The sequence below is a fragment of the Haemaphysalis longicornis genome, unplaced genomic scaffold (assembly GCF_048455015.1).
Source record: "Haemaphysalis longicornis isolate Haplotype H1 unplaced genomic scaffold, Haemaphysalis longicornis Haplotype H1 scaffold_1, whole genome shotgun sequence".
Classification (NCBI taxonomy): Eukaryota; Metazoa; Arthropoda; class Arachnida; order Ixodida; family Ixodidae; genus Haemaphysalis; species Haemaphysalis longicornis.
The window spans coordinates 157,943,515-157,962,247 of NW_027526203.1; the positions used below are offsets into that span (position 1 = coordinate 157,943,515).

Here is an 18,733-nt window from a genome sequence, read left to right on the forward strand (position 1 = left end):
GTTATCCCATTCGGGTGGTGGCGCCACCACGCGGCAGCCAAAGGCAGCTAATGTAGCTCACCCATAGAGGTGCTTGGGAGTTTTGTGACCTGTAAAGCAATTCCAGACTCTGGCCCGGATTAAAAATTTCAGTGCACTGGGGTCAAGCTGAAGCATGAGTTTACCTTAGAATGCACCAGTATAAGATAAATAATGATGCAACGAAACACATTCATGACGGCGTGCGTGCATTGTCAGCAAGGGCAACGAACACGGCGAAATTTCAAGGCAACTCGGTGAGAAAGAAGCTGAACGAAAACATCTTGGCGAAGTATTTCTGACGTAGTGTAAGAGAAGTAAAGGGTTAACTTCCATTACGCGAGAAGAAGTATACCGAGTGACAATTTTTAAAAACGCACCTAATGGTGCCTTTACAGTACCAGACTTATCTTAAACTGTTCATGCGCACTAGTGTGCGTGCCTAGACCCACTTACCGCAGATTTAAACAATCAAGCATAATCACTAAGCGGATCTCTATGTAATGCGAGAGTGCTTTTGTGCAGAGAACCCCTAAGCACCACCCATCGCAATAGAAGGTGACATGGGGCTGTTACCGGACACCGCTTCACCTCCAGCTTCTCTTATTTTCCAGGCAGTGCATGTCCCATCTCGGGTATAGCATAGAGCCGAGTGTGCTGCTGTTGTAGACCGCACAGCTATAATCTGATGTAGCCGTTCACGCCAGCTGTGGCAGGTCGGTTTTTTATGACGCAGATATAACAAAAAATCGCGCTAAGTGCAGAACACGGCAAATTCTGTGGGCATATCTCATTCCAGAAGCTTTGGAGCCGTTCTCCGCAGATAAATAGCTATTGTGTGGTTTTTCTGTTGAAACTTGATGACATGTTATAAGATCCAGGAGGCTGAAGCAAAATTCTATTACGTTTTGTGAAGTTGGGCGGAAGAAGTAGAAATAGTATAAAAAATCGTGACGCTGCTGCGCAACTACGGTGCCCATGCACTCACACATGGCACACACCCACGTGGGAGATTCTCCAAAGGCTGATGAGGAGAACTACTTGCTAGAGCTAGAAGATAACATTGCCCAGACCAATACCAACGTATGCAGACGTCACACATGCCGACGCTTGGAAGTGATGAATACTTTATGGAATCTGCAAGCGAGTGCTGTTAATGCATTATCCTTCTGCATGCTTCCTCGCTTCGTTGCTAGGCCCTTCCAAAGTTGTGTTAAATGCTTAAGCATATATATGCGGACTCAATGAGGAACCCCGTCTCTCCGTTGCGACGCTTGATGTGTCCACCTTTCGACATATGGAAAAATACTATTAACAAAGGGCTCTAGGGACTTCATGCCCTCATAGCAAACGCCTTATATTGCTCTTAAAATATTTTCTCAGCAACACACTAGTGTAATGCGAGATAGCTTATTTAATTTTATTGTATTGCAGCCTAGCCTACTTTAAATTTAATGTTAACTGGTTCGTTGTATACAGCGGTTCGATGTACAACTCTCCGAAGAGATGCCGTGGTCTTAGTGGAAAAATTTATTATATTTTCATGTGCCTGTTATATTGCCCCTGAGAAATATTTTACTAGCAAATCCTTCGTGCATAATAGGGCAGCCGACATCACAGGAGCTGGGTATACATAGCCCTTCATGGGAATAAATGGAATACATCTAGGTATTTAATAAAAATTGCGAAGGCCGTTATGTTTTCATATGAGACTGCTGATATGGCGCCAGCAGAAAAGACGTACCACTAATGCAAGTGCGTGTAGTAGTGAAGCCGACGTAAAAGGGACACAGTATGTAGCATAGCGGCGTAATTGACAACTCCCCCTTAGGGGGCTTCGGAATTTTTTTCATTTGATGCAAAACAACTTTCTAGGAAAAATATTGGTCCTTTAGATATTTATTTAGCAAATTGTCCAAATTTGAACATGTATATTCAATTTCAGGTGAAAAGAACGACATATAGGACAGTTACTATCTGTTTTGGGTAGGTTTCCATTTGGGTCTCGTGAGGCAGAGTTTCCGGGACGCACAACAGGTAAATTTCTCCACAGGGGCATTCCAATATTGACTATTACTGCAAGACCAAACAGTATAAAGCCTAAGTTAGGCTAAGCCCCAACACTAACAATTGACGTGGGCAATAAGGAGCTAAAGGCGATAGATGCCGAAATCCCAATAGATGATGAACTGACCAGGAATGCGCCGATGAATGTATGTGATATTATACTAGGACAACTTGCAGAAATATTACCGGAAGCTTATAACTAAAACGCCACAACCTTAAAAAATGCCGATGCAATTGTTATCCACGAGAAGAGCGATATTAAGGGAGGATGAATCACAGACGAATGAGCCTACCATTCAGTATTTAAAATAGTTGATCACAGGAGGCCATACGCTGGATTCCGGAAAGGTTAGTTGACAACGGATCACATTAATGTCATTAACTAGGTTATTAAGAAATTCTCGAAGCAAAAAAAATTTTACAGGTCTTTGTCGGTTACGATGAAGGGTTTGATTCTGTGGATATCGCAGCAATTATGAAACCATTGCGAAACAAGGAAGTTGAGGATACTTATATGAAACTCTTGGAGCGTATACAAGTGGATCGCACGGGAGCAACAATATTTCATAGAAAGAAAATTATTTAGGTTGAACTCTTCTATACATAGTTATCATGAGCGAAAGCGAAGACGATGCTTGCAGTGTTTTGTGTGCATCGTCTATGTATATCCACAGGATGACAATATTCCTCCTTTCGCTTGCGCTGAAGCGTACACACACACGGCCCATCCGGGGCTGAGCGATCAAGCTCAGCTGAAGCAGCCATTTTGCCTTCGCTTAGTCATGTTGTACCGCAGCAGGCGGGACACCAGCGAGCGAAGCAATAACAAAGAAATTCCCAGTTTGTGAACCGGCGCCTGAAGGTCATTTTCGACGCGATGAATGACTTAGGAAGATGTAACGTGATAGAGATTTTGCTCCAAAATGCTCAATTTCTCTAGCTAACGCATTACATTGCGCTTATTTTGCAGTGCATGCACGATATATGGGTATACGGACTTTTTTGAAATTACCGTTATTCGTTGCTATGTTGCAAATGGAAAAAAAACTTCTACCACTACGTAGTATCATTAATTCACTGTGCTTGAAAGTGGTGCCTCCCCTTCAATATATGGGAGAGAACACATTTATGAAATCAGTATACTTCACTTTGCTGCGATCCAGTTCATTAATACCGCCTGGGTAATGAGAAAAAAATTCGGGCCCGTCCACGCTGTAAGGGTATTGCGAGAAAATCTGCCTCTGTGTTCCCGAAGTCGCTCCGGTCCGTGATGTGAACGTGGTAGGGAAGCAAAAACCAAACGAGTGCACGAGGCAGAACACCTTTGTTTATCATTTGCGATTGAGCATACTTTTTGCTTCATTAGCCTACTAAAGCTTGGAAGGACTACAGTTCCATCGTGGCAGGCAAATTCAGGATACCGCTTCCCCCCTCAGAAGACCATGTATTGAGAACAGGTGGTAATTTCACAAGGACTACAACTGCACTGCGAACTACTTTAGTATGAAAAGCAAATGAACTTCGGCGAAATAATATATTGGCGGCCAATGGTCCCATAATTTGCTGCGGGTTATTTTTCATAAAGCGAGAGTTTCGGCCGTTTTCTGTAAAAGACTCCTCCCGCAGATGCCGGTTTACTGAAAGCAAGCGGGAATTTCGTAATGATTTTAAATTCACCGTCATATCAGCATGACAAATAAATAAAAGTCAGCGTAACGATCGAGCGGTCTCAGTGGCCCATTTTAGTATTATTTCCTGAGGGTGTTTTCAGTGAGTGGATGTTGGAATTCTGTCGACTGAGTCACACGCACTTTCGGTTCGGAGATTCGAAGAAAAGTCCTGTTGCGCGTGGGGACGTTTCTAAGTGAGGGCTGAAAGAAAGGAAGCTAGCCTATTGGCAGACATTCTATAGTGTCTAACGACTCCGTCCTCACAGTGAAAGGCTGTACCCAAATGTTTCTCTTCCCTGGGATCATCATATTCACGCCACAAAACGAAGCCGGTGTTCCAATGCTGTCTGATTGATATCCAACCAGAAAACATCACCACCACCACCACCACCACCATCATCATCATCATAATCATCATCATATACGCCCATTGCAGGGCAAAGGCCTCTCCCATGGATCTCCAATTAACCCGGTCCTGTGCTAACCGCGACCATTTCTCCCTGCAAACTCTTGATCTCAGGTGCCCATCTAACTTACTGCCGCCCCCTGCCGCGCTTGGCTTCTGTGGGGATCTACTCTGTTACCCTTAATGACCAATGGTTATCTCGCCTTCGCATTACATGCCCTGCCCATACCCATATCTTCTTCTTAATTTCTACGAATATGTCCTCAACACGCGTTTGTTCCCTGACCCACTCAGCTCTCTTCTTCAATAAACAAATTAAAACTAAATCTGAATTCTCGGATTGGATTAAATGTGAAACCAACAACCCATTTAAAGGTGCCATGCAGACAAAACACCTGCGGTTCACTCAAAATTTTGCCTCGTTAGAATCATACTGACACTCCTCTTGACCCGCCGCGGTGGCTCAGTGGCTAAGGCGTTGCGCTGCTGAGCACGAGGTCGCGGGTTCGATTCCCGGCCGCGGCGGCCGATTTTCTGATGGAGGCGAAAAGCAAAAACGCCCGTGTGTACGAGATTTCGGCGCACGTTAAAGATCCCCAGGTGGTCAAAATAATCCGGAGCCCCCCACTACGGCGCGCCTTATCCTGCGTTGCGTCGGCGCGTTAAACCCTACAATCAATCAAATCACCCCTCTTGACGTAAACTTCGCTTAAATAAGCAACATAATTAGACAAAAAAAAATGGAATGGCCATGCGACTCACTAGCTTATTTACCGCTCTAAAACATATGACGTCATATGCACAGCCGTGCGATTGGCTGAGGCTGGGGAAAGCAAACGCAAATTAGGCAGGGCTTATAAGCTTGCAGAACGAGCTTTTTGCGCTGAAGTATAATGTAGATGCATTTTACAACAGTAAGAATGGTAGGGTGAAACAACTGAAGTTATGAACGTACACGTGAACATAGAAGTACCACTGCGTACTACTGTTCGCACTGCGCGTACTATACTTGTTAAAGCTGCACAGCAGTGTGGTGCTTTCGGTTTGTCTCAGACGACACTGGCCGATTTGGAGTATGCAACATTATCTTAGGGGACCCTCTTTTTGTCGGGCATAATCCATGTTTCACGAAACGATTACTACCTACTGTAACAAAAACAAGCAAGGTGCAAATACGGTCAGAAACAAAGCGCGGGCTGACAGCGGTTCCGTGCAGTACGGTAGCGCCATCTAGGAGGGCTGACTATAAAGAAGGCTCTCAGTCGGCTGCAGAGTATAACATCGCCCTTACGTTCACTTAAAGACCTGTTCTTGTTACGTCATCGCAGATGTCAGAAAACAAACGGTTTGGCGGGCGGTTCAAAATTTTCACTTAAATTAATTAATTTCTCAGTGATAAAGCATCGTTTGCTGCCGAACAAGCACTGGGGACACTATAAAACATAAAATCTTTCGAATAAACTAAAGTTGTGTCTTGTCTGTATGGCCCATTGTACTTGTTGCACAGTTTAGTAGGGAAGTGTTGTTTGTCCTTGTGGCTTGTTTAAAAAACACAAGCAGTTTTTTCGCTTGAAAAAAATAGAATTGTTGCCTTGCTTAAAATAACACTTGGTAGTAACGGGTTCAATTAGGGGAATGCTTTAAAGTTTTAGGGGTTCACCTTCAAGTAATAGAAGTTTAGATTACAATTAGGACTAATTAACGACCTCTAGAAAATATGTGCTTGCTGCGACGAGTGGCCATTGCCCATTATTTTCAAAGAACAGTCTTCATGAAAATAACAAAGAAAAATCACCCTCACAGCACCACTACGGCATAATTACGTTCTTCTGCAGGACATAGAACACTGCTAGTACCTTGGCCAGTGGATATCGAGCATGCTTCTAGGACAAAACACATAGACAACATATGCAAGTTATAATTTATACAGCGTTACCTGAGATCCCTCTTACTGAATGCGCGTTTTCTTGCATATAAAACAATTACGGGACCAACGATAGTGTACATAGTGATAATCTGGGACTCATTACAGAAACCAACAGGATGAATTCCGTGCCCTACCACTCTGTGAGGAAGGATGACCGCCGATGCTCCGAGCAGTCCAAGGAGTTAAGGAAACAAAACAAGGTTGTTCTTAATTTGCGACCTTGCATACTTCTTTCGGTAATTTGCTGAATAAAACTTTACAGCACTAGAATTTCCTTCTAGAGGACAAGCACGGAGCTGTCCCATTCCCTGCGGCGTCTTAGGCATCTTACTCTGTGTAACTCACCAACCCAAACCACTCGACTACGGTGGACAACATTCAGGTACAATCGGGCCGTGATACGTCCAGGTAGAACTCTCCCACTAGCACAACGGGTATGTCCTGGGTGAGCGCGTGAAGCCTAGCTGAGGGGGTCCGCCCCACCGGTCACTTTCTCCCCACCCCCACCTGTTCACGCGTAAAGGGACTCCCGGTGATGTGCACGTGCTTACACGGGAAAGACACCGGCCAAAACGGCACTCCAGAAGCCCTTAACGGTGCTTGTGTTGCCTTGGTAACAGAAGAACTCCATTTATTTTATTTAATTCCTGTCCTGGAAGCCATGGGTCGATCCCCAACCGGTGCACAGCACTTCGCATGCAGCCCGCGGGGCAATGTAATGCGGCCCCCGGCCGGGCTTCATGGCCCCACCCCTTGTCTCTTCCTATCTGAAGGCCGCCACGGCAGTTTTGACACCAAGTGTAGATAGACAAGACAATGGAAGGCCTCTTTCAGTTGGCATTTGTACATTACTGCCAATTCCCCGAAGTTTCTTCTCTCACCTGCAAAGGCCACCTCTCCCCCCTTCCTATTTACTATCGAACTGTTGTCATGTCGGCTTCATGCAAATCGGCCATCCGCCGGAAAAGGTTGCTGACTTGAGCTCTAAGCTATATATAGAAACAAAAAATTCCGTTCAATAAGTCAGTCCAGGAGTTCGCTAGCCTAGGAATGGCTCTGCAGAGCTTCACCGGCGCCCGTCAAGCGGTGACGTCACTGCGCAACGCATGGTATAAAGGCTCGTGTATAGCGTCGTCAACCAGGCCTGCGCATTGGCTTGCGCCACGTGAGGAGCTCACAAAAATACAAAAACATTCCCCCGCACCTCCCCGAGGGGGATTGTGAGGATGCAGAAATGCGAACGTCGAACGCAACGTCCTCGGGTACCATGCGAGGAAGGCACCGCACAACCTTCGATACGTTGATGGGCACGTTCACCGCCTGTCGCTTGATTCTAAACTGCCCGTTGCCTCGAGACAGCCGCCTGATGCTCATGAAGGGGAGTCGAGGCGCGATGAGCCGCTCTTCGACCGGGTTCAGATCGGGAAGATGCGCCGGCCGAGGTGGATAACGGTAGCCAAAACTCACGCAGCCCTCCTCTTCGCAGCTTTGTCTTCTTCTCCTTCTTCTTCTTCAGCGGTTCCCCTACGGGAAGATGACGATGGTGGTTGAACGCGAAGCTATCTCGTGATGGATTGTTTGGTTGGCCAATCCCTAGGGGCATCATGCCACAATCATCATCAGACGCGCTGCGGACGCCGGACAAGGGACGCACGACAACCCCCGACTATGATGCATTTCTGCATAAAAAAAATACCGAACGCAGCTGACAGCGCCCCTCGTGAGGAGCGCCCGGTGACGGCCAACTCGACCTTCGATAACACTCTGACCAACGTTCGTGCGGTGAGCACTCGCGTGCTGTTCTCTTTGAGAGTTCACGTGCATTGACGGCTGAAGTGATGTGTCCTACAGTGATCACGCATGAAAAAATCATGCAGCTTGGCTATGATTCAAGCCTTGCGCGACTTAGTGCAAGCTTCGCCAGTTGAGCTGGAGCAAGTCTACAATGCTGAGGATGCCTTTGCATCCATTACAAGCCATGAAGACGACGACGACCTCTTCGATGCATAGGACGACGATTAGTAACACCGCAACTATGTAAAGAAACAATGATACTGAAATTCAACTATGGGTTCGGCAATGCTCACCTACAACAGCTTCGCCATTCAAGTCTTGCGCCTGATGGCGAGCTTCCCTAAATTTTGGCGCGCTAGCGTTATTAGGCTAATTTTTAGGTTTTGCCGTGCCTACCAGTCCCCCGCTACCAGCCCTTCTCATCAAACATCCGCGGAAGTACGTAATCGGCGCTAGCAGGAAACTGCCAATCAGACGGCAATATTTGAGGGCTCGCCGTAACCTAGAACGCCTAGCAGCGGCCATAAGAGTGTTTAAAAGAGTACGATGATACTACGGCCCAGGTCAAAGAATAGATACGAGGTTTGTGCAGGCGCCGCGCTTGCGCACTGAAGTTCGTTGCCGCGCCCGCAACTTACGCCACCACTAAAGCGCATATCCTACGACCTAAGATGATGCCTCTGCCAACATTGTGTCACCAAGCTTAAAAAGGGGGCAAAAGAATAACGCCAGGTTCTCAAAAACCAAGGAAAGCTTACATTGTAACCAGGAACGAACTAGTGTCCCAATAAGAAACGAAACAGATCATATATTGTGTCTAATAACAACGAATGAACGTAAAGCGTTTCGCGGTGGTGTAACCGCCGCAAGCTCTGTCCGGCAAACGGTCAATGGCGCCACGCGGCACTTGTAGCCGAATGCCTGCCGGCCAGCCTTACGCACTCCTTATCTCTTCCTTTCTCTATCTCCCTCTTTCTCTATCCCCATTTTTTTTTTACCTGTCCCCTTTCATTCCCCTTCTCCCCTTCCCCCGGACTGGGTTGTATGCTGGTGAACTCCAAATGAGTTCAAAATATCCCCAGTCTACTTCTTTTCCACTTTCTGTATCAATAAATCACTCACTCCCTCATCTGAAAGCAAGCCTAAACATGCGCCGGGATGTGATCCCCAAAAGAAGAATCCCGGGCATCGCCCTACAGAGGCACTACATGGCAGTACCGCGGCAGAGCCGATCTCACAGTCACCATAATACAGAACATTTTTCACCATTTTAACCCACGTTCTAAAACGCCTGCGCAGAGGAAGTGCAGGGATGACAGAAAAAATGATTAAACTTGTGCAGGCAGTGATAATGAGCCGGATATCGTACAGCCTGCAGAACCAGAAACTACTGACCCGCACTGAAAAAGGCCACAAAAACACCATCACGAGTGCAGCATTTAAGGCAGACCTTATCCTCCCTATTTTCACAATCACCGTAAGGGCGTTTAAATTGTTTCTGTTAATACCTTCGAAGAAATCAGATATGCCACTTTCCTGGCACAAAATGAGCGTCTAGAAAAAAGAAAATGGGGACCAGTCATCCTACAAAATTTAGGCACACATTCAGAAAAGAAAGTTGGACGCCACGGTGGATATGTCACCAATCCAGCGACTTTCCATTAAAGCTGTACTGAAAAACACAGTTCCAAACCTACGCGAAGACAGGCGACAAGCCAGGACGAAATTCCTTTGAGGAAAGTTCCAAAACCATGAAAGTAACCATATACGCCAACGCTGGGGCGCTCAAAAGTACGAAGGCCACAATTCCCGTTCAGGAGCACCTTAGCAATCGCTGTAACTGCATTACCTTCCTACACACGGGAATTGAATCCTCTTTGCGATCCCCCTAGCGGAACTATCAAATAGATGCTTAAGCATCAGTACACACGCTCAGGAGACATTAGCTCCTTGGCACCACCAAATCTTTTGGGCTCAATAAATGTTGTTTCATCATCCTTGGCTACAGGCAGAGTACCCAAACGCCTGAAAAATATTCTCCAATCCACGATGGTAGAAGTTCACAATACATTAACACACGGATGCAAGGTTCTCTAAGGGAGCGACGCAGCCGAGCACAATCCACGCGAACTCGCATATCATGCTCCCTGTTGACCACGGCTATCCCACTCCCCTCTTCGAAAAACATGAAAAACATCTCCTCATCCTACGCCTAGGAACACCATCTTACCCCGTGCCATACGGGGACCTCATTGCTTGAAAATCGCAAGCCCTGCTCTTGATACAAACCAACACATGTACAACAAAATCTAGATGGGCGAAAATATTTGGTAGGAAATGTATGAAGTTAACTTAAAAGTGGGCTATGTACTGGCGTACACCCATTCTCTCCTGTGAAACCTGATCACATCCAAGGATATGTTCAGTGGTGAACTCAAACATGACGTATCTAGTTTACATCGGCACACGACAGCCTGTCCGGCCAGCTTGTCGGTCTGCGTGGCTGATTTCTGCCCTGGATTTCTGGCTCATCGCATGGGGTCTACTCCTTTCCTCACTTTATCCCCCTTCCCAATCTCTTCATAAATCTTACTCAACAATGACATCTCTCTCCCTCTCTCTCCCTGTTTGTCGGATAAAAACCCAAACGTTCAGTCACTTCTAACCCAAACACTTTTAAACCTTGGCACTGTTACTTTCTCTCTCGAACTGACCAACACCCCTAGCCGCAAATTTTAACGTCAATATCTTGCCCCACGTAATCGTACATGTTCTGTGCGTTTACTTTGCCGTGATGATTAAACCAGTGCGGCCAGTCTAGATGTTACTCCACTTCAGTACTTGGATACCATGAACGGTAAATGCAGCAACTCCATTCAAATACGCTCCCTCGACGCGAGAGTAACGCTACCGCGTCATACATCATAAGACGTAAATGTAGATGCCATATGCAACTTTTTTGTTCCAATACAAGGCTACAAGACAGGAGGGGGTGATCGCACAGAAAGTTGAGGGGGAAGCTTTGTATAGCATTAGCAGCATGAGAGAGCTCCTAAATGATACGTTGGGCGTCTGTAGCCGCGAACAGGCGTCATCGCGCCGACGTCGCCACCTTGACCCCCCTCCACAGGGGCCAGCCGTCTGGCGCAGTTACTATGTGGCACAGCCAGAAGGGGTAAACAAGTGTCGGCAAAGCTCCATATCAAGTTTATAAAATTAATTATTATGGCTTTGTTGGTTGCAGTACTGACCTCCCATGCGACGGAGCGCTTCTTACTACCTGAGGCGCGGCTCGTTGGCGTAATGAACCATGCGCTGATTTTGCACAAGCTCCCTACAACACAGCGAATAGTGGTTGCCTTTGGCGCGAATCGTCCCGACAGGGCACGGCGAGGCGCGGCCTCGGCCGCAGCAGCGGTTACATTTACGTGGACTCTCCTGCATCGCTGCCTTACCGAACGAATGCCGCCAAAGCTTTCCAAAGTCTTTTCTCTCTGTATGGGGAAAAAGGACTCATAGTTCTTCGTGTACGGTTGCATGCAGCGCAGATTTCCAGACCGTAGTCGACAGAGTGTCGGGCAAAAGTATACCCGTGGGTCTAGGCAGGGGGGCAGTTTTGCAAAAGGCTTGGGAGGGGTTGGGGTACGTTGTAAGATGGCGCCCAAGTTGGTATTCTAAAGCTTGCAGTAAACAAGCGCTTTTTCGAATGTGCGCCAAAAAAGGAAGGGAAAAAATGAAGGGTCGGGAGACAGCAGGTGCCGGGAGTGAGGCGACACCGAGGTAAAAAAATGATAGGGCGTAAGAGGTGCGGGGTTCCGCAAAACGAATACCAACGACATTGCGACGAATCGGGACAAACTTCGGAAAGAATGTTAGTAGGCGTGTTGCTTATAAATTTACCGTGCTGGTGATCAGCCAAGAGAATTTAAACGTACTGATTCATTGTTAAATTCGAGATTGTGATTTCCAAATGTTAAAACATGGACTAGTTGGTCTTTTTGCATATGTTCGTATATTTTGACAAAAAAACAGCGCGTAGACAAAAAAAGCGATTTATTTAGGAAAAACACTTGTAATTCCATTCCCAATCCATTACTTGCAAAAGGTGCTTAATTGCATTTCCATTCCATTCCGGGGTCGCGAAAATGTGGAATGATTACGGAGTCACTCCAATTCCGGACTGGCAACTCCGAAACACTAGCGCACTGAGTTGAGATCGGATCATGTGATAGTAGCTTTACCTCTGCGTTATATCTTGTTTTAAAACACAAGCCTTTAACAAATTCCATGTCCTTATGGTTTCAAGGCAAGCAGTTAAGACCTATTTCCTGATTGGGCGATCGTTCATCTAGTATGCAAGAGTCGTTTTGTATTTCGTGTTCCTTAAAGTGTTGCTTGGTCTATGTTTCCTCTCTCAAACAGGTCCATTGAAACCAACCGTTGACGTCAAGTACGATGACGGCTCTGATGCCGCAATCATGTCCTGGACCTTCTTAAACAGCACAGTGGATAGGCTTCAGGTAAGCAAACACACTGCCTTGAGAAAAAATTCTTAAATGGTTTTAAACCAACCGTTCTATTTCAACCCGACCGCCATCAAATAAATCTTTTCAGGCGAAAACAAAACTGCGGCCACAACAAGGCATTCCAGCTTAAACAATTGCTGTTGCGACACTCCGCTGCGAAAAATATTTAGATTTAAAAGTGCATGGCTGACAAGAGTTATTTTACACTAAGAATTTCTAGTGTGGCCATGATAAACGCGTCACACTGGTTGCACTACACAGGACATTTGCGTGAAATTGTCATCATTATTACCGTCATCAGCCCACTTGTGTCTCGTGTAGAACAAAGACCGCTCAATATGGAACCAAAACAAGAAAATAGCAAATTTGTGACCTATAAAATACAGTGTCCACTTTAGTTCCATACATAAAGGCCATCAGCACGTAGTTCGGCGTGGGTCCAAGTTCCTATAGATTGTGCATGATGTTCTTCCAAAGTCAGAAACCTTTGTTAAAAAAGAACAACCCACACGCCTACCCGAAGTTCAAGCAGACAAGGCGTGAAATAAAGAAGTCACCGAGGTCCCCACATGCCAGGAGACGCCGATATTGTCGGCTTGATAAACGTTCGCCGGGACCGCTGGGTGGTAGCCGCGAGGCCGCACACAGCAGCACTCCGCGTTTTATTTTTTGTATTGTCAACTGCCGGCCGGTCTATGCCGGCCTTGGCAAACATTCGCAGGTTCTCGGGGCGGTCGTCGCGAGGCATGCAAATACACGCGCTATCCATTTTCTTCGTTTTTTTTTTTTTACTGCCGGGCGGTCGCCGCCATCTTGGGCAATCTCCCTTAGTGGGTAGGCTTGGCTTGACACACGTGCGCAGGGGACGCTGGCCGGTCGTCGCGAGCAACGAAAACCCGAGTGCTGGGCATTTTCTTGGTTTGGTTAACTGCAGAGTGATGGCCGCAATCTTGACCAATCTCCCTGAGTGGGTATGCTTGGCTTGAAAAACGTGCACAGGAGACGCTGAGGGGTCCCCGCGAGGTACCCACAAACGAGCGATAGGCATTTTCTTGGTTTTTTTAACTGCAGGGCGATCGCCGCGAAGCCCAGGCTCACGTGCACCCGCTCGGCATTTTCGTGGTATTTTACACTGCGGACATGAAAAATTACAATTTGCTAAACAGCTTCGCTGCAAGAAAAAAAACTGGCAATAACTACCGAGGAGCGCGAAAAGGCCTCGCGCTCGTTAGCCTGCCTTGCGGTGACCGCCGAATCAACGGCTTGCGCAGTGACTGCAGCAAGAAAAAAAAACAGCGCTGTCGTCATGCGCTACCCCGCATGTAAAATGAAACACTCCAGGGATAATGGTAAACATGAAAAGACAAAATATCAAAAGAAAGAAATGAAAACAGAAGATAAAAACAGGTCACCACGGCCGCCGCATTCTTTAGGAGCCATTATGAATACTTGGAGACATGGCTACGAGTGAGTCACTCCTTACCTAGACGGCACGCACAACCCGATACCGCTGCCTCGAGTCGACGGCGTAGAGCTCGTGGAAGTCTACAATACTGAGGATGACTTTGCATCCCCCACTCGCCACGAAGACGACCTCTTCGATGCATACGACGACGATTACTAGCATTCAAACTATTGTAAATAAACAATGGTACTGAACCTAAATATGTGTCCGTGAATTCTCACCTGAAAAAGCTTCGCCATTTTAGTCTTGCGTGTGACTCCAAGCTTCGCTGAACTTTTTGTTGCAATTTTTATGCCTTAGGCAGAGGTAAAAGTCTTCATTTGTCCGTTTTCAGCGAAATCGGAAATTAAAGACAAAAATACATGACGTCGGTTCAACCTACACGTGCCCATGTACACATGCCACATAAAAGTTTCGAGACGTTGGGTTCAGCAAAAACGGAGTGGCATTAGTTAAGTAGCCTATGTTAATATTTTTTTTTATTGTGAGGGTTGTACACACCAAAGCTACAGTAAAGCTACAAGGCGAGCCATTGTGCAACCCTTCGGTACAATGTTGGCCGCATGTGGTTCTTGTTGCGTGCACCGGAAATATGTGCTTCCGTTTTTCTCCTTTCTAAAAAAGCCGGTCTCCCCTGATAGGATCGGGTCCACGTCCTTCGTCTACGTGGTCGTCACAACATACGGGACCTGTGTCACGGTATTTGACTTTGTCCTGCATACACGCGTAACGAACATTACGTTTTATCTCTAGGACCCACTCCGGCAACTGAACCTGAATATGCGAGTCGCGTTCAATCCGAACCTGCTTTTAAGAATAATTATCCTAATATGCCCTCGTAAACGTCTCTAAAAAGTGACATAGCTGTTCGACCGTTCTTCCGGGAATGACAGTGCCTTATCAATGTCTGCAATGTAAGAATTATGCATTTGAGATGACCCTGACAAGATTTGGGAACATTGTTTGTGGGACCCCAAGAATAAAACATTGCCCATTCCATGATTTCGGACGCCCCCTTGACATTTTCCACCCAGGGTTTTATGTGCTGACGTTTTATTAAAGTATTTCACTCACTGTCTCCGATCCCAATACCACAATACGGACAGGAGACACCTCCCCACACCTGTTTTTGTTCTGGTTTTCAATATACAACTGCATAGTTTATCACAAAATATATCGTGCTGAAACGATGGTTGTAATCGCATTGCGGTGCATGCAGCAGCGGCTGTCGCTGTGCGATGGGTCAGAGTGGGGTGATGGTCTGTGATTTTTTTTTGTCGCTAGACAGTTTTAGAATCCTCGCTTCTGATTCATACCTTCACTGGCACAACGCGTAGGCTTGGTTCGAACTATTCGCTTGCGGGGCTAGCTGGTTCTAATGTTCCAGGGTAATGACACCTGTTACTCGACACTGTTTTGCTGTAAAGGGGTAAGCTTGAAAGAATTCAGTTGCATGAGCCTTCAAAATTGAGCTTAAAAAGGCGTTTAAACAAATTGGACGGACTCAAAAAAACTGGACAAAGGATTTAAAAATACGACAATGAGACACAGACGGGCGTAGAGAAAGAGAGCATGACGTCTTTTCGCGTTTTCTAGTGCTTCGTTCAGTTTTTTTCTGCTGTTAAAAGGTGCTTCAAGGTCGTGAAACATCTAACTCGCACCGAAGTCGAGTTCACCTGTTATGCATTACTATTTCTTCCGCCAAGCTGGCACACAAAATGGCCCCCAATAGTTTGAACAAATAACCTTCGGCCGTCACCAAATAGATTTGATAACTGATGTTTAAAAGGCTCGAAAGGACAGTGCGAAAGGCTGAGTTATAAACAAACATGGCGCCAACGTCCGCCTTTCACCCTTGTCGTTTTGCGAATTTGTAAAGACGAACTTAAACCAATTGCTCACCCAGCCTTCTGTTTTCATTTGATAAACACTAGGAACATATACTATTAAAAAAGAGGGATACTCTCGCCGGAGAATATATGAGGCCAAATTGAAAAGAAGAAAGTGAATAACGTTTTCTTCCGAGTGAAATCAGGCCGCTACACCCAAAGTAACCGTTTCTCCACACATGTTGCTAGCATAACCGATTTGTCTGCATTTAAAAATGCTATAGAAAAACACTTTAGCTAATCTGCGTTTTTGTTGTTTTCTTTTTCTTCGATTTTTCCTGTTTTGATACCCTTTCCTGTGTTTGCATTATGTGTCAACTCCACTCCCTTCTGTAACGCCTTCGGGCCTTGAAGGTACAATAAATGAAATGAAATGAAAATGAAATGTTGGCATGCAAAAGAGAGGGTAATTCAGACACAGGGGAGAGGGTCGTTCAGACTGACATAATGAAGATGTTCAACATATTTTATTCTTGTTATTGGCATTTTCGGCTCGGTAGCATTAGATTACAAACTCTTTAGCAGGATCCATCTTGGAGAGCTGACGCTTGTACATGCAGTGGAGCTTGTGGGATAGGGGAGGGGTTCCTCGGGGACCTTGCCAGCACTCTGGGGTAGGCCCCCAAGCTAGCTCCTGGCGTGTCAACCACGCGGGCCCCCATGCCTACGGCAGCCCAGTGAGGTTCGCCGATACGAGTAGACAGTAGTGCCGAAGCACAGCCGTTTATTTGGGGAATCCCAAAGCATGCGAGCACAAGGCTCGACGGCGTTCACGAATCACGCCGTCCGGGTCGTGACCGCGAACGGGAGGTAGGCACTCACGGCGCGCGACAAACAAAGCTCCCACCTGAGATGCATGTATCCACCACCGCCGCGTTCCGCCGATCTCGCCCCAACCGGGTCTCCGACGAGACTGTCCCGACTCCCGTGCGCGCACGCGCCCGCGCGCCTATGCCCGCATAGATCGGTGGTGCCATCTCTCGGGGGACGCCGATGAACCAGCGCAGCGCCGGACCGGTTTCAGCGCACAAGCGTCTCTCCCGAAGCGCGCGCCGACTCGGGATCGCGGGTCGCGGTTCTCCACGATTCCCACAAGCTGTCAAAGATATCTGCGTTTACTTCAAGTTTTTACTGATCAAGGATGGGATTTCCTCGCTAAGGATCTTGCTCCATAGCAGCTCGAGGTGTGGCATAATGATTACATTAGCTATTAAAGTTGCTTTGCTAAGCCATTGGCTGCCTCCTTCGAGGAATAGCTCTGGGTCTTCGAGACTGTCTGGGAGCGCGTAGGACAGAGACACGCCCGCGTTGTTGTGTTTCCCCGATGTCGGAAGGAAAAAAAGCCGCAGGCTGTTACTCGAAACCTGCCTATGGAAAAAGATAAGGGCACGTAAATGTACACAACTCGTTATGGCAGACAAAATTTGTACTCGAAAGCAGGATGCCTATGTCGGGGAGGATTTGTTGGACATATTTTTAGTTGCTGTAACTCTGGCCCTTGTAAGGCCTCAAAAGTCAAAAACTTGCAACGGGGCAAGGTAAAAAGAACAGAGAGTACGATTGCAAAGCCTGTTATGGCGCCATTAAAGGAGTCGATGTTGTAGCAGAGGACGCCACTAGTTTTCAAGTATATCCGACTAGTATTGCCTGTGTTGGCATCGCTTCAACCTCATATCAAATCCGGGGTTGAAGTGCGAGAAGCCGGGTTTACGCTACCTGAGATGGCCATGCACCATCTCTTGTCACCGCAATCTTGTAATAAAACCGAAATTCCGAATCCCACGAAACGTTGCCTATGTTGATATCTTTTTATTAATTTTTTCTGGTATACCTCTCGCTTTCAAGGCGTGTTGCGGGGAAGATACGGCGTATTTTTATGCACCATAATAATACCGTGTTTACCCTACTAACCTAACGAGTATTACGTAAAATATAAAACGCAGCTTATCGTGTACTTTAATAGGGCATCTCGAGATTTCACAGGGTGGTTTAAATTTTCGAAGTTATCACATGTGCACGCACAATCAAAGGGAACTCAAGTAGGCGAATACTAATATTCTCTTGTGGCATAGCCCCGTGCAGCCAGTTCACAATCCTGCTGAGCTTTTCTTTCGAACTGCCCAGGCTTTGGGCCCTTTTCTTTATACACATCCGAGAACAAATGGATTGCAGTCGCTACTGAATATGGTACCCGCTATGCAATGTCCCGTGGTTTCCATATATCTGCGCTACCGGCGTTGCCCGCTCTCTTCTCTACATATCAATTCTTCGCCGCGGCACTGCCCGCAGATACCCTGCAACCATGGTTCATACTTCTTATCCAAGCTCCTGGCTGACATACTTCGTTCATGCTCGTTTCGCCACAAGCTGACCTGCGCCCACCTCCCACCGACAAATGGTCTCACAGAGCGCTTTAGTTTCCCGCACGTATATGCAGCCCACCTCCGTCCGACATAACCGGACTCGAGTCCACTGTATAATCTACCCGTTCCCCCGAACACGTCGCGCCGAGTTTATGCTGACACCTCCACTCCTAGCTGTCATAATTGTGCTCTGTCACCAATAGAACTCACTCCCGTGGCGGCTTCTTGGCGCTTGAGCCCCACACATTTAATCTGGAGGGCACCTTTTTGGCTTCCGCGTAACTGCCGGGAACCACACGGGAATTCCACTGTATATGGTGCCGCGTAGTAGTACTCGGATTGCTTTTGTTATTGTGTAGTAAGAGCTTCGCTGTAAGTTAATTCAAATAGACTTATTCTCAGCGATCAAATTTCTGTGTCTCGTCTTCGTCAACCCCATGCTCCTCCACAACGAACGAAACATTAAGGGACAAGAAGAGAGCGGAGTGTGTCAGGGAACAAACGCGTGTTAAGGACATATTAGTAGAAATTAAGAAGAAGAAATGGACGTGGGCAGGGCATATAATGCGAAGGCAAGATAATCGTTGGTCATTAAAGGTAACAAAGTG

At 46.7% G+C, this 18,733-nt stretch overlaps 1 protein-coding gene across 2 annotated transcripts in view; it reads left to right on the forward strand.

Annotated features, from left to right (window-relative positions):
• Positions 1–18,733, forward strand: part of LOC144138433 (uncharacterized) — a 169,792-nt gene that overhangs the window by 110,841 nt on the left and 40,218 nt on the right. For both annotated transcript variants that reach the window (XM_077670721.1, XM_077670713.1), the window contains exon 10: positions 12,305–12,402. In XM_077670721.1, the coding sequence (XP_077526847.1) occupies positions 12,305–12,402 (98 nt within the window). The remainder of the gene's footprint in view (positions 1–12,304; positions 12,403–18,733) is intronic.